Here is a 25,120-nt window from a genome sequence, read left to right as displayed (position 1 = left end):
AAAATATTGTTTCGTGATCAACAAGGTACGACTATTGCCTAGATCGCATATTTCTGAATGGCTTTCTCCCCATAATTTAATTTGAAATTAAATTACGAGCTTAACGAGGGCTTACTTTTAATTTGTTGATCATTTTATAGACAGATATGTCAAAACACGCAAATATTTTTGCTTTAAAAAATATGTGTTTCATCGTGCTCCAGCCAAAATACGCCACATTCTTGAGCAAATCGAATGACTAGTTCTACTCGGCACTATCTACGTTTTTGACAAAATGAAGGCCGACACTTGAGAAGTCAGAAGGCAACTTAACAACGAAGATATCTGATTAGTGTTTGACCCCTGCTATAACATTGAAATTGGCATTTAACGTAATGGCACAGAACTCCTTATCGGTCACACGTAATTGAATGCAACACACTTATCACTCTCGAGTGACTTGCTGTAACTAGTCACTCTTGTGCCAATGAGAATCTGCCCACCCAAGGAGTTATATCATCACCGATCTATATATCTCTAGTGGCGAGAATAAATAAATCAAAAATCCCGCCAAGTGCCAGAGTAATAAGTCCAATTTGCTGCGAATTACGAAGTGTACCGAACATGCCATAGTATACCAGGTGTATTTTGATATCATTCCAAGTGGTAAACAAACCGCTCGATGTGATTTCTTTTCCTTTTCCCGGATCGCTGGGTGCTGATAGCCACTACACGTTTGCGCAGCGCCTTCAATTAGTGTTCTGCAATTACGTCAGAGCCCACTATCTGCTCCATATAGAGTGTAGTGTATAGTGTATAGGTCTATACACTTTGGATCCTTCGCCTCGTGATCCGTCACGATCGTGTCATGATCGTGTCACGAGCGCACACCCACCGGAGGCAGATTCGCGACTGGCGATCGATCTATATACTTGCGTGCATATAGTGCTTCAATCAAGTGCCGATAAGCATTAGCATTAGCCGACTTGTGGGCCAGTCATTGTTTGGATTCCCATACCCATTCCCATTGCCATTGCCGCTTGGGCAACCCGAAGGCTGAATCTCTCGAGGGTTGGGCTCTGGATTGCATTGGTAATTGAGTTGCATGGTTCGCACCTGGAAAGTGGGCACGTGTCAACTGCTCTAAGGGGATTCCACAGTTTGTGTTGGATAAGGGGCAATGAAGTCACCTTGGAAGTGTGCCTTTTTCCAAGGTTATTTGTACATTTGTAGCCTTCATCTCATTGCTGAAGTTGAGTTTTGAGTTTGAGTCTTTAAAGTAAATACACTTTTCATTTACATGCGAGATTCGCTTGCAGTCAATGCATCTGAAATGCGTTATCTCTTTCAGACGCTTCAATTGCCAATTAATTTCGCTGATTTATTTCCCCGTAATCAACGTCACAGTTTCCGATCATTCGAGGCTTTCCCGAGCGAAAAACAATTACCGCTGTAGACCGGAATTAATAGGAAGTATTTCATTTAAATTGTGTTGGTATGCCTTTAGCATTTAGTAGTTACTCTTTTTTATTAATAATAATACAAGGCGTTGAGTTAAAAATCAATAAAAAAAAACAAAAAAATATGTGTATATAGTTGTCAGAATAGAATACGCACTGCACTAATTTCACCGCCACATGCACTTGAATTGAGTTTTGTTTACTTGGTAAATGGTTTTTATTGATTATCAAATTGCCGCATTCCATGGCTGCCAAGGCTAAGTACTTAACACATCACAGATTGAAAAACCCGACACGATTTCTAAATGGAAATGCGTGTTCCACATGCACATTTCTATTGTTTTATAACATATAACATTTCATTTGCATTGAATGTCATGTCAATGGAACTGATTACTTTACAATGGATTTTGTCCACTTTCTCGTATCTGTTAGCTTAACTAAATTCCTGATGTCTCTCTTATTTCTTTAGGAACACTTCGTGCAGCTCCACATCCTTCAGATTGACGATGGTGAGGCGGCGTGTGAACTTGCCAGTCTGCCAACGCTCCTCCAGCTCCTCGAGTGTCCTGCCCCTCGTCTCCGGGACAAAGGTGCCGATGAAGGCCGCCGCCAGGAAGGATATGCCCGCATAGAAGGCGAACAGATTGGCTGTGCCCAGAGCGGCCTCCATATTCGGGTATATCTTCAGCATTATGAAGGCCAGTATCATGCCGAAGAAGATGGCTATCCCGGACGCACTGCCTCTCGCCCGCTGCGGGAACACCTCGGAGATCATGAAGAAGGGCAGCGTCAGCATGCCCATCGTGGAGAACACAATGTGGGCGACAATGCAGGCCACCGGCAGCCAGTGCCAGGTGCCCAGTGTGTCTGGAAACCAATTGCCTCCGGCCAGGAGCAGCATGCACGCGCCCATTCCGGTGGCCGAGAAAATCCCCGACGGCTTGCGGCCCCACTTCTCAAAGATGCCGCCCATGAAGAGCGTGGTGATTATCCGGGCCACGCCCAGCATTACGGCCACCAGCACGGGATCGATGGTGACGCCCGCCTGCTGGGCAATCTGCACGGCATAGACGATGATCACCACCACGCCGCACGCCTGCTGGAAGCCAAAGAAGGTGGTCATCATCAGCACGGGCTTGTACACCTCCGGCCGATGGATCATCTGGCTGAGGGACTCGGCGGCGGCGGTGGTGTTGCTCAGCTCCGCCAGCTCCCGCATGTGCGCCAGCTCCGCCTCGAACTCCGGTACGTAGTCCACCTCTGAAATGGGATGGAAATGTATTCAAAATGTGAGTAAGAAGAGTACAAAAGGTCATGGCAATACTAAAGGTAGGCATATAGAACATAATATTGAATATAATTGATCGAATCTCAAATTAATCAGCATTTAGAAACATAAATGATCAAATCTAAAGTTATTCAGCATATAGAAACTTAACTGATCGAATCTAGAGTTAACCAGCTTATAGAATCTTAACTGATCAAATCTCAAATTAATCAGCATATAGAAACATAATTGATCGCATCTCGAATAAATTAGCAGTGGAAACTAAGGCTGTGATTGCATTAAGATAATTACGATGAAGCCAATTTCATTTTTTACTATAATTACTATCATTGCCTTGCCATTTTGCTGACTGAACCCAAAGGTCCCATTAAAACATTTCGCATGAAATGCTACCAACTCATTTTTCACTCGGCATGCCATAAAGGTCAATGTTGACATTAGCTCTATAAAGCCGGACTATTCAGCCACCCACTCACTTCATTTAATTCGCTAATAGTCGCAAATTGCTGTCCAGATTGTGTGATTACTTTGTATGCTATGAGTCAGCGATAACGATTAAGTGTATTCAATCAGATCTCCCACAGCAAACGATATTTCCTGGTTACTCGCAACGCTTATCTATGTGGCTTCTCAGTTAAGGACTCACCTTTCTTGGGCAGTCCACGGAAGTAGCGGAGGGACTTCCTGGCCCGCTCCTCCTTGCCGCGGGTGAGCAGCCAGCTGGGTGACTCCGGCATGGGGAAGACGAGCAGCGTGGCCGCCAGTTGGTAGCAGCAGCTGATGGCGAAGATCAGCTGGATGTTGTGGCGTATGAAGTAGCCGAGGCAGTACATCAGCAGAATGCCGCTGGCCAGGCCCAGCGAGGTGCCCAGGATGAGGCGACCGCGTATCTTGGGCAAACTGATCTCCGCCGAGTAGACGCCCACTGGCGACACGAACATGCCGATCATGATGCCGCCGAAGCAGCGACCCACCAGCATTTGATAGTAGATCATGTCGCGTTCGGAGTGCATGAAACTGGTCACCAGCAGGATCCAGCCAATCAGTCCTATCACATTGGTCAGCAGGATGGTGTGCTTGCGCCCAATCCTGTCCAGAAAGTAGCTGACCAGCAGGCCGCCCAAGGGACACGCCATGTTCTGGATGGAGGCTGCGCACGAGGAGATGAAAGATAAAAGGTTAGTGCATTGTCTTAGTAGTATCTAAGGATCCTAGGTTTTTTGATGGCTAACTAAGTTGATGGGCAACCTTTTATGTTGATAATTTCCTTATCTTAAGGATCTGTTAACCATGCTTACCAAACCAACTCGATTCGTCCTTGTTGAGCCAAAAGGGCTGCGTCTCGTCGTGCAGCTGGTTGAGCGTGACGGCCGGCATGCTGACCACCATGCCGGAGCCGAGGACGCCGCAGTTGCCCAGGAAGACCATCAGCTCCTGCCGCAGCACCGCCTTGCGTCCCTCGCCGAGGGGTTTCGCCTTCGCGTTGGAGTCCTTCGCTCCGTTGTCCTTGGCGACGACTGTGGGCCTGTAGGCTGGCGGCGGCACCAGCTGCTCCTCCTGCTGGCCCTTCATTTTGCGTGTGAGTGTGGCTGCTCTCTCTCTCTCTCTCTATATAGTTTTATTGTCCTTTTATTCAATTGGCTTGGTTGCAGGGGGATGTGGGGGATGGGATGCCTTTTTGGAGAGTAGACAACAAAAAAAAAAAAAGGGGGGCTTGTCTGGTCGGCGGTGGAGCCGATGGTGCCCGGTTCGCTGCCAATCAATTAATGGCTCACAATTAGCTGCGGTGGCGACGTCGTCGACTAGTGGGGCACCTGTGGGTTTGGCTGGGCCTGTGGCTCTGATAGCTCCGACTGCTCGACAAGTGGAAACTTCCGCGCATTTCAATCAAGGGCTCACGCTCCAGTATCAATTTCACAAGTTGCACTTATCAGTTTCGAATGGCCGAGAGTTTTGTGCTGCCCATGCTCGCCGAACTACGTTCACCAAATTCGCCAAAATCCATTCCTTAATATTCGCCTTTATATTCGTTTCGATTTTGCTTTTGTCTTTGTTTTGAGTGCTTTGTCGTTTTTTTGGTGGCAGCAGCAAGAGGACGGCAAATAAATAAAAAACACGTCCGCTGCGTTCGACGTTCGCTGGGCGACTGAAATGGATGCTATGCTGTTGGCCTGTGCTTTCTGTGCTTTCTGTGCCCCATAATTTGCAAATTAAAAATTGATTGTTTGCATTTAATACGCGAACACGCGGCGTATACGCGATTAGGCGAATTCGGCGATTACGTATACGCCACCACCGCAGGCACGCTGTGAGCGGCGTTTGAACGCAATTAGCTGTCTAATCGATCCGGCGACACCCTCGCTGACCCCTCCTCACACCACCGCACCACCTCACCCCCCACTGCCCCCTGATGCCCCCGCACACCGGCGGAATCCCCACTATCTGTATCTTTGTATCTCGCTCGCGTTTTGCTCTCCGAATCGAACGACATTGGCAACGAACTTGACATTGGCACAACGCAGGGAAAGGTTAAAGGGGGGCGGGGGAATATATATGGTGATATAAAAAAATCCGAAATGAAGAGCCAAAATCTGCCATTAGTTGGCCAGCGAAATACCCTGTTGCGGAATCCCCCGCAGCATGCGAGGCATTTAAAGCGTAAACAATTCCATTTGCTCATTTATGACTCCACTAATCCGACCAAAATAGCCAATCACGTTTCGCACTTTTGCGGAATCGGGGGACTTTTGATATCAACTCGTTATTCCCTCAGATAAGACTAAGTACGAGTAATACGTTACCAATCCAGCACTTTGCAGATGCTCGGCTATTGAATGTACTTTCAATTGATGTTCGGTTATTGAATGTACTTTCAATTTATGTTCAGTTATTGAATGTACATACTTTCAATTTATGTTCAGTTATTGAATGTACTTTCAGTTTATGTTCAGTTATTGAATGTACATACTTTCAATTTATGTTAAGTTATTGAATGTACTTTCAGTTTATGTTCAGTTAATGAATGTACATACTTTCAATTTATGTTCAGTTATTGCATGCTCTTAAAATTTTTGTTAGGTTACTGTATGCACTTTAAATTGTTGTTAGGTTACTGTATATACTTTAAATTGATGTTTGCTTACTGTGTGTACTTTAAATTTACGTAGGTTCTAAAACTATTGAAATGGTTTGATATTAAATTTGTTTTTCTCAACATTATCTATGCATCATGTTTATTTACGTAAACGTATTACATTACAAACTTTTTTCTGACTAAGGGCAGATTGTAAATTGTCATTATTGCATTAAAAATTTGTATTATATAATGCATATATTAAGAAAAACAAGTTTTATGCGCATTGAAGTGGACTCTTTGCTGCGGTAGGGTATGTTAATAAGGTAAACACAAATGTTTCGTTAATGAAATTTCTGTTTTCTTGTTTTGCTCCGTTTACGAAGCACATCGCACTCGTAATCATCGCAATCGCTGCGAATACTGCGGCTGCAGTTGGCCAAAAGCCAGAAGCCAGAAGCCAATGGCCAAAACGCCACACACAGAGAGAGAGAGAGAGAGGGAGAGAGAGAGAGAGAGAGAGAGAGACGAGCAGCTTATCAGCCCTCTCCATTCACCTGTACACCTGTCGCTGGCTTCCTTGCCACCTTTGCTGCGGAAGAGGTGCATAAATTATGCGATATCGAGCGGAATGTTAATACCCGGCGCTCTTTCTACCTTCTACCTTCTAGCTTCCAGCTTTTTGCGGTCGCTTTTTGGACCCCCGGACTTATCAATAGGGCGATGCACGCCGCTGCCACGCGGCCAGATCGTTTTGAATAATGAATAATGCTCGGCCACTCGGCTATTTGGCTACTCGGCTATTTTAATTAACAAAATCGCAGCCCCACAAAATGTGGCAACTGTTTTTACGACCACAACAAGCAGTGAAATCGCGATAATGTCGGCAAATATTTAAATGCTGATTGCGGGCCAATTGGACAAGTTCAAATATTTATGGCTTAATATTTAGGTAAATCGAGCAATTTAGGCAAGGGAACTGGGATCTGGGATCACAAACAAAAAAAAAACTGTTGCCTGTTGCCTGGCCAAGTGAAACGATTTGGTTATTTATGGCCGGCAAGCAGTGAGCAGATAATTTAAATTAAATCTGATTTATGATGGCCGTAGGCAAATTTCTGGTTTCCTGCTAAGTGCCACCTTTCACCGGGGGCTTTCCCCATTCTGCTTTTTGCTCCCTGCCCAACTCAATCAATCAGCTTCAGCTTGTAATTCTGTATCAATTACCCGCCGATGTCTTGGCAAAAGCCAAAATAAAAAAAGAAGAAACAAAAATAACGAAAACAACGAGAAAAAAAGACGCAGACACACTAAATCGTTCGATTGTATATATGTAAATGCCTTGCCAGACGGCTGATAAAACAGTAACAACGAAAACGTGAGATTGCCTGCCCCAAAAACACCTTTAAAGAAACATATACAGTGTACATCAGATAAGAGTCCCAGACCAGTTAATACATATATATATATATATATATTCCTAAATCGGATAATGGCGCTACGTAGAAGGGAAATACCCAGTTGACCGATAGCCTCCAGCAGCGAAATTCTCAAGGTAATTCTGCGTACTTTGTACTTCAGTTTTCGGGAATCTGATTTACTGTGTGCTTAGCATATATGTATTATTCTTTATTAAACTATATTTGTTTAAAACAATATTTGCTTACGCGTGTAAGTCCTTACATATAGCACACAAAACCAAATGACTAATGATTCTAGTCATATTTCCGCTGAGTTGTTCAGGAATCAATCAACGAAATACCACTGTATACTGATCAAAACTGGTTATCTGAGGACTGTTTCTACGTCAGCATAACTCTAAAGTCGCCCCGCCTGGCAACTAAAATGTACTTCAGCCAACGTCTTTATTCTTAGCTAAAGAACTTAATTTGATATTTATATGTGATCCAGCTAACATATTTTAAACATATAGCTTATATCAAAAATTCCTTTAAACTTTTAGTAATAAATTATATCTCAAATGAATAAAATATCTCTAAATACTTGAGAGAACCATATTGTAATGATTATTCACGCAACAAAAACAACATTCAAACGAAATTTTATCAATTGCATTTTGAATTTGATTTGTTAACAGCGAACGAGCGCGCCAAACTTTGAAGATATCGATTACTGCTATCGACTGGCACGTTTGTTGCTGCCAACAGACGATTAACAGCGCTGTTATCAGTTACAAAATCAGTGCTGCCACACTGCCAAAAATAGTTTTATAAAAATTGAAATACGTTACGCTTAAACTAATCTTTAATAGTTCAATCAGCAGCATGGAATCGGTGCCATTTGCATCAAAGCAGTAATAATAAGCAAAAAATACAAATGTAAGATCTTTTTATGGCTTAAGTAAAAGTTTTCATTTATTTATGTTAAAGAATATTATTTTATTATGTAATGTGAGATTTTGTTTTCCTTACGCATTTGAATCGAATTATGGCTTGTTGAATGAATTAGCAGGAAACAGAGGCATTAAAAGCTTAACATTATCCGCTCGCTGCAAATTTCTCTGTTACGTTGGGTTAACAGTCAAATGTTACCGTTCTGACCTTTTAATAAATCAAAACTAATAAGAATGAGAATATAAATTGCAGTTGCTTATAAAACTATATGCACGAAGTAATAACCTGGTCCCTATGCAAAGATATTTGATTTAATTATGGACATAATTATTAATGGCAGCATTAAAATATCTATTTCTTGTAATGCGTCACAAAGAGTTCGATTTAACGGTTAAAGCCATAATACGAAAGCTAACAGCCGCTGTTGCTGTTATCTGCTGTTGGCCAATCCAAACGGGACTTTTGCCAGCATTGCAAGTTCAGTTGGTTTCTGACGCTCGACGAAAGCGCACGTGCGACTGCCCCGCCCCCAATTAGCTGCTCCCCCCAAAAGCGCGAGCGAATTTTTGGCGCGCATTTTTGTCAACGTAAAATTGCATCAATTATTTGGCTTTTTTTTCAAGTGTCTGTTAGAAGGCTTCTTTGTACAGGGTACGAGTGTGTGTAAGCGTATGTGTGTGTGTGTGTGCTTACCGAAATAATTATAGTCGTCGATGTAACTTTGCCTGCGAGTGTGTGGCTAATTGTAGGGCGCACTTGCAATATTCATGGGACAAGTGCAGCGGCATCGGGCTGAATAATTCACCAGAAGTAGCAGTTCTTATTTTGCGACCAGGCCGGCAAAAAAAAAACAAGGAAACAAAGGAATCGAAGGGAAAACAAGGAAAAGCAAGGGAAAACAAAGAGGTGCAAAGTAAAAGCCGGCGATCCGACGAACATGTAAATCGAAGCTCAAATGGCAGCGAGCAACAAGCGCCAATACAGGCACAAATTCCACGGCGCCGCCCTGGAGTGCCTCCTGCACCTCATCCTGTTCAGCAGAGGTGAGTCCTTAGTCCCCAATGTCCTTAGTCCTTAGTCCTAATGCCCCAATGTCCCCTGTGCCACAATGCCTCACTCTACTGCCAAAAACAGGCATGTTTTCCAACCCAAATTACCGTCGGCAGAAAAACACGCTTACTGGCGAAACTATTATTTCATTGCTCGAAAATATCTCGCAGTGTGCGAGGCAATTATTTTGTGAAAATCCATCTGCGTTTCTGCATTTGATCTCTTACCTTGCACCTCTCCCACAACTGCATTTGTTTACACGATGCAAGTCCCATAAACCGCCGCAATGCAACTACACAAGTTCTCGGAAATAGAATACAAAATGCTGGAATGACTGGAATGACTGGAAAGCCCATTCAAAACTTATCACTATTCGCAGCCACAAAACGTGAATGTTATTGGTTAAACGCTTTGTAATTAACACAGCTAAAGTAGCCCATTAGCCAGGAGCCGCCACTTCTTGTTCGTGCAATTGCATTTCCCCTGAGGGGGCAACAAAAAAAAAAAAAGAAAAAAAACCCGCTGGCCAACGCGGCGTATGCGTAATTTATGGAGCTGCTCCCATTGCATTCCACTTGCGGCGCGGGCCATAACGGTACTTAATGAAATTAAAACGCGAGCTGCTCTCCATCTCAGGGGCGTACTTGCCACGCCCCCCTTTTGTCGCTCCACCCAGCGCACAGTGGCACAAAATGGCACACAAAACCATTATTATTTGGGGTGCCTATGAACATGAAAGGCACATTTTAATTGCATTTATGATGATTTTCCCATAGGTATTTTAACCAATGTTTTTTTTTTTTAATATTGTGTTGTTTCCATAAGTTTTCAACTCCATTTTCCAGCTAAATTTATATGCATTTTGCTCACTAATTTATTTCGACCTGTAATTATCTGCATTTTGCTCATTGTGCAGCGTTTGCGTTAATGTGCAAAGTGAACATCAAGCAGCAAAAGCAGCAGCAGCAGAAGCTAAAGGAAAACTTTATTATTATCACAGAATACTTGGAAAACTGTTGCCACAGCATTTTTCCCCATCTCACCATCTTGCCCCACAGATGCAGCCATGAAAAAGTGCAACACGAAAGGAATGTGGCCAACTAAACTAATCCCAGCGAATTGAAAAGAGCAGAAAATCCAGAACGCAACTTTGACTATCCTCGAAGGCAATTTCAATTATCCCATGTCTAAATTATAAGTTCACTTTTGACTGCCCAAAAGTCTGTGATTCCACTTTGGCCAAGAGGAATGCACATCGAAATATTAAGTATTAAAGACTGAAGTGCCTGAAAAGTTGCCCTTAATTGTTGGCCAACTAAAAGCATAAAACTGTTTAGGCCGATTACAACACTTGGTGCCCACAATGCTTGCCAAACAATCTAAACAACATTATGAGCCTTTTCGAACTTTCAATTAGGGAAGCACTTAATAATTGCTGCTTATTGCTTATTAATAGCTGAAATTGCCGAGCGCTACAGTTTTTCTCTATTGCGGGGAAAATTCTCGCATTGATTATCCACAAAATCGAATCATTTTGCCATATAATTCTCTTGAAGCCCAAGGCGTTCTGTCCGAAAGGTTTCCCATTTCACTGCCAGCTGACTTGGTATCTGGTATTCCCCCAGTCGCAACTTCGGTTGGGTCTATCCGGGATGGGATTTAACCCGGGGACAGGTTCACCCCATCCTCATCAGCAGCAGCATCCACATCAGCATCCCTTGTGCTGGCAGTCCAAAAATAGGCTAGAATCGCAGTTAAGAAATCTCATCACTCTGGCCTAAGCGTGCCACAATGAAAATGAAGGCATCTGAACCCAAAACCGATACTAGACAACAGGCAGACTTCGCTTCAGGCGATTTGGGGCAGCACTGTGAGAAAACTCGGGCTGCTACAGCGCGTCTATATAAATTGTTTCAGATATTGGGTAGCTATACATAGATTATGGGTTCTATTTTGTTTCCTTTAAGTTTGGCAGAGTTTTCAGCGTCGAATTAACCCTTTTTTCTTCGAGTGCATTGACGGATTGGTTACAGCCCACCTGGCGCGCTTGCTGCGGCTATGAACTGCCCCATGGGCTCGGGACCTGTCTTAACTGGCTTACGGACGTGCCACTGCCACAGGATACAGATACAGCTACAGACATAGACACGCCGCAGATCCAGTTCCACGCAATATGGCGACACTAATCTGAGATTGTCGCCGCCCCCTCACCCCTCGCCCCCGCCCTCGCCTCATGTTTGCCTTTGCAGCTGATTAGACGGCGGCGGTGACACTCCATTTAACTGTCAGTGGCAGTGGCAGCGCCTGAACCTGCAACAAAGAGGGCAACACGAAGGCCAGTAGGCACCAGTAACCAGTTACCAGCTGCAACAGTGAAAACAATGATTCATCAACATGACCTAGCACTCGAAAGGGGAATGCCAGCATGCTTGCAAAGTCAAAGGAACTCTGGAATACTATTTTATTTTAAGCAGCAGGCACTTGTCGCGAACAGATCAATATCTAAAAACTATAATGCAGTAATTGTTGCGCATACTTTCGCTTTCGAAATCACATTGCACTGTGTAGTAACGGTTGCATCGTGCAGCCAAAGTAAAAAGGGTTAAAAGGTCCTGCGTCCTTAGTGCGTCAGCGAAAGCTCTCAGCCTTGCAACAATTACTCAGACCGCGTCCAGCCATCCATGCCTCTCGTTTTTCCAACAATTATATAAGCTGCCACGGCTTTGTACATTAAAAGGAATATTTTTAGCCGCACTTGAGGACAGGGAAAAGTGGGCGGGAGCAAGTTTTCCGACTGGGCGTGGCCTAATGAAGGGTGTCAACGGCAAAGTGAGTAATTCGAAGACATTCATAAAGAACTGTCAGTGTTCTTTGCCGCAAATCATAAGCCCAGCGGCAAAGGTGGCAAATCTTCTGCGGTTTTCATGGCCAACAAGAAAAATGACATAAAACCGTTTTAACGCAGGTGGAACTGAGATAACGCCTGTCACGACTTAATGCCGAAAAAAAACTAAAGAAAAGTGGGCGTGGCAGGGGAGCTTAACTCGAAGAGATTCCGAATCATTAGAGTGTAATGAGTTGTGATGGGAATGTACTCAGTTTGGAAGTTTTCACAATGCAGATATCCTGGGGCATCTAAAAGTGCACCAACTTTGGATAACTCATTAAAACTCGATGCTTTTTTGGGTTTGTGTTTTTAAAACTTGTTTTAGTTTAAAACATCAACTAAAGATCATAAAAGAGCAATTCGTTTTGGCACAACTTGAAGTCGAAAACTAAATAATGTTCTCGTGCACTTTTAGCCTGTAGAAACTTTTCCGCTCGTATTGCTTAAAGTATTCGGAGTTAGCATTGGGCCAGAAAATGCCCTAACCGCAATTCGAATTAATTTTCAGCTGGCGAGGAAAAATGAAAAATTAGAAATGAAAATAATCTGTGAAGGAGGGGGGAAAGTGCGATTGATGGGAGAAAAGGCGGAAAATGTTTACAAACATTGGACGGCGCACAATAACTTTGTTGAGAGAATAAACAATGCGAAAAGAACGCGAATGTGAGGTGAATATTGAATACCCTTAAAAGGGGTTTATTCAGAAAGCTGACAACTGGGTTTGAAAAATTGTGCTGGATAACAAAAAGTGGTAGGGGAAAAGGGAGTATGTAAATTTCAGTTTCTTTTGTTTATATCTAGTTTATTTTTATAAACTATGACTGCGCTTTGAATTGCTTTATTTCTCCTTTTAAGTTTGCACAACTTTCCCTTTTTATATAGCATTTATATTTGAAAATTTTTCTCAGCCAAGGCAGCATTCAAAAGAGAATCGTGCGCGGTGGCATCTTCATCAGCAGCGTCAACAATTTGCCACATTATTACTTGCACATACATATATATATTTATGCACATACATATATATATTCAATTGTGTGGGCTCCGAAGTTGTTGTTTTCTTTTTTTGGGTATATATTTTTTTGTTTCGCCTTAAGGCAGCAGCATCTGGCTGCTGTCGCTGTTGCAATTTTTCCAAATTTGTCAACTGCTGTGGTCGACATGTCCCAACCACCCAACCACCCAAACCACCGAACCACCCAACCAACCAGTGAAACGCTGCCATTTTTGCTTTTAACCAGCCAAGGACGCGCATATGAAATGTGTCGTCTTTATTTTGTTATCGCTTAAAGGACCGCAGTTTCCCAGCCAGCAGAATGTCACAATAGATTTATATACGAGTTCTAACTGAAATTCTCACTTAAACACTTCTCATATGAAATTATGGCTAAAAGAGTGTTTGTGTTTGCAGTTAAAGTGACTTCTGGCTTAATAAATTATTTCAATTGATCATTTTGGCTATATTCTCCCTTTTATATGTGTAGACATGACATCTTGTATTTATTTGAATTTACCTAACAAATCTGCCGACATTTCCAAGACGGCTTAACTTCTCACAAAGAAATCCCACTTTGTTTGTCGTTTGGGGGCATTTCAAATGTAATGCCAGCTTATCCCCTTGCGAGTGACAGACTTGGGCGACTCGCTGATACCCTGTAGATAGCGGGTAGCTGATATTCGCGATATTCAAGTCCTTTGAGCTTTATTGAGATTTGGCCAAGTGCTGTTTCACTTTTAAATACACAAACAAGTTGAAAAGTTCCACCTTTTCTACCAGCACAAAATAATTGTATACTCTACGTACAATTGCCCCTTCATATCTTTTATATCTTTTGTGTGTTTTTTCCGATTATTTTTGTTGTTTTGCCGCGAGCAAGGAAATAACAATTTATGTGCTGCCACGCCCACGAACTGCGACTGAGTTTTTTATTTATTTTTTCTGTTGCCATTTGTGACAGTTTACAAGCAGTAAATGAAATAAAACGCGTATTAAAACAATTTCCGATGCGATCCTTTTGGTCCTTTGCCATTTGCGTGTGCAACCAGCGGGCGGCGTTGCTCCTTAACCCTTTGCATCCGCACCTCAAGCCGGGGGGGAGGCAACCTTAACCCCTAGGAAGCCAGCGCGTGGCCATCAATCGGGTTAAAGGCCACACATGAATAGAAGCACGCAATCGAGTTGGGAATTGCTGTTGCCGCGTTGTAATAACGACGATGATGATGGCGATGGTGATGATGCCCCAAAAGGTCTCGCCACTCAACGTGCAACATGCAATTACAGGTCGACTCGCCTAAGTGCAACGTGTGCTTATATTCTAGGTTTGGCTTGCAGTGCTTCAAAGTTCTAAATACGTACACATTTACTATTACTTGAGTTGGTTATAATACACATTTATTAACACTTGAGTTGGTTGTAATATCCATTTATTATCACTTGATTTGGTTACAATATTCATTTATTATCCCTTGAGTTGGTTGGAATGTCCATTGCCTGCCAGTAGCCACTGTAGCTCTTTGGGTTTCGCGTTCTCTACTTAGGCAAACATTAACACCCTTTGATTAAAATGAAACATATATGTACATATTTCACGGAACGTGTGTATTTTGGCAGTAATTTATACGTGGCAACGCGAGTTGATGGTTTCCAATTCGCAGCGTGGCATTTTCATCTTTTTCATCATCAAATATGGCCAGAAACTGGGCGAAATAATCGCCATGAAGCAGATGTTGCCAATGCTGCAGCGAATTTAAGTGAGTTTGTAATTAGGCTACTCAAATTTCGCATCTCAAATCGGTTTAAATTTAATTAAGCACTGAGAGATCTGCTTGCAGATTTGTGATAATTTAAGAATCCCCTTTGAGTGCTTAATTATTTAAAGTGTTGTCGCTGTGTTTTAGTGCTCGGCTCCTTTATGTTTTCATTTTTTCCTGCCACCAATCTCCTGTCGTGTCCTTTTGTAATTTCATTAGTGTTGACAACAATCTTGTTGTTGTTGTTGCTGTTGTTGTTGGCTTTGCTGTTTCTATTATCCTTTATCCTGGCGAAAAATTGAAAGTCAACTTGAGCACTCTCCACCTTGATGGGAATTGTATAGAATGCAAAATGACAGCCACGCCCCCGTCGACCCCACCAACCCACGCCCCCAAAAATCCCCATGGAGCCCGGCATATGTGATGGGTTCAGAAGGTGACGCAGAGGAGACGGCGGGCAATCAAATACACTGTGCCAAATTCATTATAATATTTATAAAATAATATTTGATTATGCAGCTTACTGATTCACAAGGTGTTGTATTAAAGTTAAATTATTACTTTAGATAGTACAAGGATTCACTTTACAAGGATGCTTAACTTATCGCTATTATCATTAAATTTAAAACCCATTTTCTAAATCGTAATCATATCTTTTATTATGAAAATGTTGTATACATAGTTGATTTGATTTTTGAAATATATGCTGAATGAAGTATACTTTATTTCTCCGTGTAGTTAAAGAAGAAGAACAGTAGAAGGCAGCACTTCTGGCAGTTGAGTTTTTGCTTTGAAAGTTAATTAAAAACCCATTGAGCGAAGATGCGCATGTTGGGAAAGTGTGAACTATAAAGTAGGGATTTGCCACGCCCCTCGGGACGCCCCCAGCCCAAACACATCACTCACTCACTCACTCACTTTCCATTTGCATTACCCTTTTCCCTTTCCCTTTTTCCCAATCCAACGCCTTTTTGCTCTGATTTTCCCGTTTTTGTAGAACGCCCACTGTGCCAAGGAAAAGTGCCAAAGGAAAATGCAAAGGTTTTGCACTGCATTTCGCTAATGACCAAAATGCGGTCATGTCCACGGGTCACGGGTCACAGGTTCTTCTGTTCGGTAGCAGATTGCCAGCCAGGTAGCCAACTGGCCACCGTAACTAATCACACTCAGTAGTGTACAGTAGTACATGTGCACAGGTAAAGAAGTTCCAGTCTAATTGAAAGTGTCCTCGTCGGGGGAGTTTCGCTTGTCGTCTTGGCGACTTGGCTTGTAAGCGGCTCACTGGGTAATTAGCCAAATGACCGTGCTCCAGCGATTGCCTCCCCACCACCCAGCACCCATCTCCTCCAATCCCTGCAAGCTCCCAATGGCAGCCAAGTTCTGGCCCCCCAAGTTGTGAATCCCCCAAGTTGTGACCCTCCAGTTATGGCCCCCAAGTTCTGCCCTCCAGCAGCTGGCATTGTTCTCCTGGAGATTCGTTTCCTGTCAGCTGGCGGCTGCAGTGCAATGGATATATTTGCATTCCAGCTTTATGACGAGTGTGTGTGCTGTCAGCAGAACCAAAAACATATACGACCATACGACTATACGTCAACGCCGACATCTGCCAGAGATGCCAGCATTTGTAGTGGCAGGAAAATTACAATGTTTAATTCAAGTCATCAACCTATTCGCTTTATACCAAGTTCTGTTTGCAGATCCTTATCCCAAATGGGATTTCTTAATGTTTAATAAAGCAATAACGGCGCGAGAGCTGCTGGAATGACATTGAATGCAGCAAATTGGCAAACACCATATGCAAAGCCCCCACCTGTAACTGCCTTCTGCCATCTGCCCAAATCCAATCCTTTCACCTCGCCTAAGCTCTGTGATTTGCAAAAAAGGCTTTCACATTTTCCATCGCTGTGGCTGCAACACCAAAAAACAACAAGGGGGAAGAACACACAGCAAACTTGTTCATAGATTTTCCCAAATGAAAAACGCACAATGCAACAGCAGACCAACAAACGTACATACATATGTATACAGCAGAAGGGGGGGAGTGATTTGGGGCAGTGTAGCAACTGAACCAACAAGAGATGCAGATGCAGCACACAGATACACCGCTGCAATGCTGCGGATCCAGATACATAGATACATAGATACATTTTGGCCATCAGCTCCTGTCGACTCTGTTTAAAGAGATAAATTCCAGGCGCATTTGCATTTGCATTCGTTTTCGTTATTCTGGCCTACAAATTTTGGTTCGCTGACTTCCCCCGTTGCGAAAAACCAAAAAACCAAAACAGCATTTGTTGTTGCTGCATCGGATTTGATTTATAATTAAAATCGCCCCTAGAATATTTTCATTTTGAGTTCGATTTTCTGCCAAAATGTTTATTTGCTCCAGTGCTCGACGAATCGAAATTGAAATGTTTGGAAAATTTCTGCTTTCCACCCGCCGCAAAAACAGTGTGCGCCAAATAAATGTGTCCAGGTTGATTAGCACTTCTATTCATATTCAAATTGAAATTCAAATTTTTAGAGACTGCACACTTCTATTTGTTTACCTGATTTATTTAAATCTCGTATTTTATGGCGTGAAAATGCCTTTTAATTAATCGGCAATCACTTGGCATGGAAAGTCGTGAAATATTGCTTTAAATAATAATAAAACACGGTGTGTTTAGTGCTTCGCAAAGTGTTTTATAAAGTTCGCGACAGCTTGTGTGTTCTGGATAAAGCAGTAATTAAGTCATAACGAGCAGCTTATTAATATTTTAAGTTGTTTATGAGAATCTCAATGGCTGCTCCAAGTTATGGCCGCATTAAATTCCTATGCCCGCGAAGATAAGTCGTTAAACACGCTCGCCGGCGTTTTGCACAAGGTAAACAAACAGTGGGCCAACATCATCAATCAGCTGGCAGCTAACTTCTGCCCCGCACTGTACTATCGGCCCCATCAATTGGCCTTTAGACAAATCCGAAGGTAGCAAACCAAAGCCAAAGGCAGAGATAGCAGATAGAGTGGGTGGTTGGTTGGTTGTTTATTTGAGTTATGCATATCAAGTTGAAAGGTAAACATGCGAAATATGCCGGCCTCCACCCCGCGGACATCTGCTAAACTTGGCCCCTAATTTGCATATTCAGGCCAATTACAAGGCGAAACGCACGAGTTCTCGGGCCATAATTATGAGGGGCTGGCTGGCTGTGTTTTATTTACATATTTACATGCTTCGAAATCAATTTGGCGGCGCAGATAAGCGGCCAAACAATAAACAATCGCACACGAGCACGCGGGCTAAAAGGCTTGGGGTCGGAGTTGAGATTGGGGTTGTGGTTGGGTCAAGGGGTCACTGGAGGGAAGAGGGAAGGGAAGGGAGACAGACAGTCGGAACCAAAACAAACAGGACCAAACAGGCCAACAAGCCAGACAAAGGAAACCGGGCCAAAGGATGGCCAACAAAGGTCAGAAAGCAAGCAAGGCCCACCGAACAATATCCAAAACCCAATTCCAACCCGAGTCCTTTGGCCCAAAATCCACTCTTCTGGCATTTCCCCCCATCACCACCACCACGCAGACTCTATTCAAGTTTTGAGGTTTGAATGCCTTTGTCTACGATTTAATTTACTACGATTTGAAGTGGGCCGACTATCTGGCCATCGCTGCTATTTACCACATTAATACTCAATTGATTCAATCAAGCAAATGGCAGTTAAGTAAATCGAAACAGTACCACTGAAACACCTTACTTCATAAGCCATACTTATGCCATCTACAGGGTAGCTGCAATTCGTTGCTTCAGCGGCTGAAAGCGGCTGACGAGCATAGCTGATGTCCTTGGAAGCTTATCCTAAATTTGGCTCTAATGCCTGTCATCGAAAGTTTGATGTGGTCCGCAAATCGTTTGACAAAGTTGCTGTGGCCAAAACTGGAAACTGCGGAGTGTGCGGCTTGTGGCACGGTTGTATCAATCATATGGGGCTCGGAATCTGTCACTCGGGCAATCAGGATAATTGGCAACATTCGAAGGACGCGGCGCAATCGCTGTTTAATAGTTGCTTTCCTCTCAAAAAACCTTTTTCGCCAGCCCTTTTTCCCCCATTTCTTTTCGGTGCCTCAAATCGTAAAATTAAATATGCATATTAGGCGGCGTTGAGGAAAATTCCTTTTTATTTTCTTTTTTTCCCCTTTTTGGGGGCAAAAGAAGCTCTGCAATTGACTTAATATCCTTTGGGCAAACAATCAAAACAAGGCAGGAACTGATGTTGGACGGAAAATGGATGCTGAGGGGGCGGAAAATGTGGGGAAAATGGAGGCGGATTTAAGCGCTGCAAAAAAAGAAAACGCGGAAAATCGCACCCAGACGCAGAATGGTCGATTTGCAACGCTTTGTTGCACGCAGCCATTGAAATTGTTTCCGCTTCTTTTCCACAATTGTTTTTTCTTACGATTTTATGCTCGTCCTTCGTTCTTGGTCCTTCGTCCTTGCTCCTTGGTACTTCGTCCTTGCTCCTTGGGCTTCCTCTTCTCTATTCGTCTTACTGCTTGATTTGATGTGTGCAATTATGGCGTCATTTACATTCTTGCCTTCCAAATGGCCAATCCATGACACCCAGCCCCCTCTTCTGGACCGAATCTCCTTCCCCAAATATCCCCCAGTAATATTGGCTGCACTGAGAATAAACAATGGCTTCATATCAAAAAAATAATACAATGTAATGTCTGAAGATTACCTCATTTCAAGTAATATGTACAATGTAATGTCTGAAGATGACTTCATTTCAAATAATAAAGTCTAAAGTCTTAAGATGGCTTTATTTCAAATAATACAATACTTTAGATATCTTCATTTCAAATAATACAATCTAAAGTCTTAAGCTAAAGGTAATAAATACATATATATACGAATGGTACTTAAATAACTATTTTTATGGTACTCAAATAACTATTTTTTCTCCACGTGTGGACTCTACTAACTATTGTTTCAATGCCACTACGCTCGCTAAGTATGCTACAGAATTTTCCTCAGCTCTCCTTGGACTTTTCCATTTGTTTTCCCGCACTCAACGCTTTTTTTGCCCTTTTGAGGATGTGCTACCATAAATGTGGAGGGTCTATATAGAGATGGATGATGCTAAATGATGAGAGGAGTGGGAGTGCCGGCATTGTTACGAGCGTTATGGTTGTGAATTTACTCGGAAGTAGTGGAGGGGTTACTAAAACAAAAGTTGCCAGCAAAAGTTACTCTGCCCAGCCAATTCTTACCAATATTTTTGCCCAAAAAACGCGCGTTTTGCACACATTTTTTTTGTTGGCTTCGCAGACGTTTTGCGAAGGTAAACAAGCCGCAAACTTGAAGCGAAGCAAGTGCAAAGTGAAAGTAAATATGAAAGACAAACAGAAGGCAGAAAGTAAATATACGTGCAGCGAAAAATCACGGTGAATATGTATGTGTTCCTTCCAAAGGCTCAATGCCGAAACTTGAGAACTTTACAACTTGAGCCACAAGATGTATCGAAATTGAGATGATTTCGAGCCGAAATGGGCGCTCAATTAAAATCAAAACGAAGCCAAATTGAAGTGAAGATGTCGAAGAAGTAAATTAACGATGTGAAGGAATCAAATTTCGCCAGAGGAAATGCTGTAACAAATTGAAAAGCGAGCGGAAATTGAATTAAATGTATTTGCAAAAAGTAATCGAGCTGAGAAACTAAAACCAAATGAGAATTTCAAATCAGGTTTGAACTTTTATAGTTTCAAATGTGAGCTCAAAATATGCAATGCAATCAATTTGCATGGAATAACATAAACATTGCAAATTTAATTGAAGCCGCAGTGAAGAGAGGAAAAATCAATTTAATATCAATTGCACAGGGCTACAAATAATACATGAATTACAATCACATTAGAGCTCATTACAAAATGCATTGAACAAATGCAAAACCAGCAAACATGCCTAAAAACAATAAGTGTATAAATGTATGTAATGCGTTTATTAAAACAATCAAAGCAAACACAATGTGCAGCAATTAAAAAAGGTTGCGAATATGAAATGCCACATAATTACAAAAAACAAACAGAATGATATTCATGCAAATTAGCATTAATATACATAAATATAATGCGTAATACAGCTAAGCCCAATTCCCAAAAAAAGCTGTGCAAATCAGTGTAGATGGAATATTCAAGCGGAAATTAGGGGGAAATTAAGTGAAAGTGAAAGTGAGGCGGGCATAAATCAAGGCGCAAAGTGAAGGGCGGAAAACGGAAAAACGGGAAAACGGGCGAGGGAAAAAAGCCCTCTCGAAACTTCATTTTTTCATTGACTTTTCCCCGCCGCTTTTTTGTTGCTTAATTTTCTCCATCGGCGGTATCTTTTGCTGGCTTTTTAATTGCCACTTACGCGTTCTGGCTTAGACCAAAAGCCCCGAACAAAAGCCCTTGATGCTGCCTCCTGAGTCCTGCGTCCGGCGTCCTGTTTTTCCGCCTAATTTATATATATATATATTTTCTTTTTTTTTTTGCCTCTTGCCAAACGCTTTTTATCCCTTTGTCGTTTCGGTGGCGCGCAGAGGCGGCAGGCGACATAAATTAAACTCAACTAATTGCGTATACGCCGCGTGTGCCTTAAGTGGGCTTTGCCAAGGACAGCGGCAAGGACATCGCTTTCGGCGCTTAGTACTCCACGTTGATCCTGCAGCAGCACTCGCTTTTTATTAGCCCGAAACTCGCGCGCATCCTTCGGGGGATTTGTGGCCGTGATTTACTAGTGTGCAGTGTCATTAAAATTTAATTAAACGCCACGAAAACGCACATGAGTAAAACCCTGGAGAACCAGGAAAAGCAGGAAAAACCAGGAGAACCAGGAAAAGCAGGAGAACTAGGAGAACCAGGAAAACCAGGAAAACCAGGAGAACCACGAGAACCAGGCGGACCAGGAACAGGACTCCGATGACGCCACATCGCCAGCAGCGGCGTCCTTATTATCAACATTCCTCGGCAGTCGCATTATTACTATCATTATCACCATTGCCAACATATCCGGCCGAGCGCAGCGACATCAAATGAAATTGGTTTTGTCTCCGAGCTTGTTATAATTTATAACACGATGAACTTGTCGTCCTGCACACTCACACTCACACACCTACACCTACACCCACTCACTCACACACACACACAGCGACAAACACTCGCAGACAGTCACGCATATATGCAAATGAACTGCGTGCTACCTTAAACATGTACAGTACTAGCCCATGTACAGCATGGCATACAGCGATAGGCTCCATGAAATTTGTAGTCCTTTTGTGTGTTTATAATGCTGGCGAGCCTGGAATTTATTAGCAGTTTTGGGGACTGAAAAATGCAAAATTATGTTGGCACAGCGAGCAAACTGCATGCCAAATGTGGTATTTTTAAATGAGGTTCGGAAAATTCTCATATAGTAAGTCTGCTTTGCAGCGGAAAAACTGAAATTGAAGTAACATCTCAATCTCCAGCTGAATCTGACTCGAATGTCTTGCTTTCAATTAGGCAACAAAGCGAGGCATGTTTATCCTCACAGTATACCCTAGATAAATTGCCCTGTGCCCAGTGGAGGAAAAAAAGTCGTCACATCCTCATCATCATGATTGTCATCGTCATCAGCGAAGCATGATAATGATAACAATAACAAACAAGCGCAGCGACAACTCTGGCCCGCAAAGTGGGGTTTCTTGGGAGGCAAGTGGGTGGCCCCAGTGGGTGGTTGGGTGGTGCGTGGTTGGGTGGATGGTGTGATATAAAGATTGTTGCCATATTGCTATCATTTGCACACAATCAGCGTCAACGTCAACGGGATGCGAAATGAGTGAAAAAAGGAAAGCGGGGCTGAGGTCAAAGGGCAGCGGGCTGGTGGGCTGTTGGGCTGGCGGCTGTGTGGGTGGGTAATGTATGCAAAAGGCTGAAAGAACCTCCCAAGAAGTACCCAACCTTAGAACCACCCAACCACCTAACCACCCAACCTGCCAGCAATCCGCCTCGAAAGGAAGTGAAGCCATGCGACAGGATGAGTCGAGGATGAGGCGGAGATTGCTCGTCGTTCGCCTGCGTTGCCTACGTCGTCGACCAAATGGCAGATAAAGTATAAATAAATTTAAATAAATAGCGTAAAATCAAATTTCCCAGAACCAAATACACGAGGGGCGCCTCCAAGTGGCGTTCGCATCTCCATGTGGCTGACAAGGGAGGCAAATGGAAGTGGTGGCCAAAAGGAATTGACTGGCAATATAATCATTAGTAGGCGAGTGAGCGGAATAGCAAATGAGTGAGCTGCAAATTTACACATAAGGTGTGGTTTCTAAACGGTTAGCTGAATGGCTATTTAAATTTATGGCTAAGATGGCTAACAATGTTTTTAATCTTTTTTAAACTAAGCTAACAATGTTTTAAGTTAGCTAACAATGTTTCCAGTTATTATACTTGCACTGTTCGAAGTGCCAGCAAAGTCAATTTCCAGTTCTGTTTGCTCCTTTGACACACATTTAACCACAAATTTTACGCGGTCTGTAACCGCGACCTTGACTGTCGGTCTAACAAAACCCCAGCACCCCACCACCAACCAACCAACCACCCACCCACCACTTTTGTCCAACATTTGCCTATAATTGCCTATTAGTTTTCATTTGTTGATTTGCTTTTGCCCGCACGTGAACTTCTAGGTTCCACTTCTGATTTTCGGTTTCGTTTCAGTTTGGTTCTCGGTTCTCGGTTTCTGGTATTGATTTGGTACCACATATGTATATACTATAAGCTAATGGTCGCAATGTTGCCATCCGATCAATGAGGGTAAATGGTCTGGCTTCCAAATGCTGGGGTCAGAGTTCACTGGGGAAATGGTTCGGATAACTGTGGCCACACAAATATGAATTACTTGAATATACTTATGTATATTCATTTTAAGTGTTTGCATTTAATTGGACACATTTTCAAGATTCTTTTGCGCATTCCCTGCTGCTCTCATTAGTTAATGCCAACTCTTTGGCTTGGGCTTTTGGCCTAAAGGCCACAGGGCAGTGGCCAAATTGAAGCATTTGCATTTGGCTGGTGCGGAATTTTGCTTTATGTCGTCTTTGCCCCATTTTTGCTTGCAAAAGCATCCATTTCGATTTCTTCATGTCGGCCATTCTGAATTATTTGCTTTTGTTGTTCGCCAGTTCGTTCAACTTGGCGACGACAGCGCCACAGATATTTCACATATTTTTTGGGGGGCATTGTTAAGGGTTCTTAACCCCCCCTTCCCCTTCCATCCATCTGCCACATTAATTTGCCGCGAAAATGCGAATGGTGAAAGTGCATGGCTAGGAAATGGCAATCATAGGAAAAAGTGCGGCATCATTATTCAAACGCCGCCAATCTGCAGCGTGGCAAATTGGCTGGCTGAAGATGAAAGTGAGCTGCCAAAAATCTCGAAAAATATTTATATATCTCGGCTGGCAAAAGTACAGAGATACCACGTACACCGAGAGAAACGAGAGTGGCTGCCAATATTTAATATTTTACTATGCAATTACTTACAATCAATTTGATCTAACGTAAATGGGGAATTAAGAATTGATTTTAATTTGCGGTTTTTGATGGACTCGCTTTATTTTCGCTCAGTGGAGCCGAGTGGCAAATAAGCGAGAAAATCGGACAAGGCCTCGAAGAGTTTCCCTTGGCACCAGCGCCTTTCCCGCCTCCCCTCCCCGCTCACAATTTTCCCGCCCCCTCCCCGCTCACAATTTTCCCACCCCCTCCCCGCTCACAATTTTCCCACCCCCTTCTGCTCATCAAGCACTTGCACATTTCTCTCATTTCTTTCAGCTTTTGTCTGTTTTTGCTGCACTTTTTTTCCTATTTTTGCTTATTTTGGTAGGAGGCTTTTGTTATGTGTTAGTTGGCAACTGATTAATTGACCACCCCTTGCCCCCTTCCCCCTTTGTGCCACACCCCTGCCGACCCTGCCCCCGATTTTGTTTCGGATCGAGAGTGCGTTATAAGCTATAACATTATGCGTTCAATATACTGGCCACCATTTAATTCGCTAAAAATAGTGGGAAAAGACGAGCGGCGTTGAAAACTATGCCGCCACTAATTGGCATGGGGAAAAGTGAAAACCCGAAAAACGGAAAATGGGAAAATATGCCTAGTGGCAAGTGGCAAAATGTTTGCGGTGGCAATCGAAGCACGTTTGCCATTAAAAATTCACGTTTTTTTTCAAATTTAACCTGTTGGTTTTTCTGGTTGGCAAATGAATAATTCGCACTAATTCCGGC

At 42.9% G+C, this 25,120-nt stretch overlaps 2 protein-coding genes across 4 annotated transcripts in view; one reads left to right on the top strand and one right to left on the bottom strand.

Annotated features, from left to right (window-relative positions):
• Nucleotides 1-1,737: 1,737 nt before the first annotated feature.
• On the bottom strand, nt 1,738-4,878 carry LOC122623973 (facilitated trehalose transporter Tret1). The gene is made up of 3 exons (XM_043803384.1): nt 4,029-4,878; nt 3,377-3,880; nt 1,738-2,702 (listed from the first exon to the last, which is right to left on the bottom strand). The coding sequence occupies exons 1-3, from the start codon at nt 4,300-4,302 to the stop codon at nt 1,900-1,902; spliced, it is 1,581 nt and encodes a 526-aa protein (XP_043659319.1). The 5' UTR covers nt 4,303-4,878; the 3' UTR covers nt 1,738-1,899.
• A 3,780-nt stretch (nt 4,879-8,658) lies between these two features.
• LOC122623974 overlaps nt 8,659-25,120 on the top strand; it is a 39,323-nt gene continuing 22,861 nt past the window's right edge. For all 3 annotated transcript variants that reach the window (XR_006326431.1, XR_006326430.1, XM_043803385.1), the window contains exon 1: nt 8,659-9,200. Coding sequence is in view for 1 of the 3 variants with exons in the window: in XM_043803385.1 (XP_043659320.1) it covers nt 9,113-9,200 (88 nt within the window). In the remaining 2 variants the exon portion in view is untranslated. The remainder of the gene's footprint in view (nt 9,201-25,120) is intronic.

Source organism: Drosophila teissieri, chromosome X, assembly GCF_016746235.2.
Source record: "Drosophila teissieri strain GT53w chromosome X, Prin_Dtei_1.1, whole genome shotgun sequence".
NCBI lineage: Eukaryota > Metazoa > Arthropoda > Insecta > Diptera > Drosophilidae > Drosophila > Drosophila teissieri.
The sequence above is the reverse complement of the archived record's forward strand: the minus strand, read 5'-3'. Positions and strand labels throughout refer to the sequence as shown.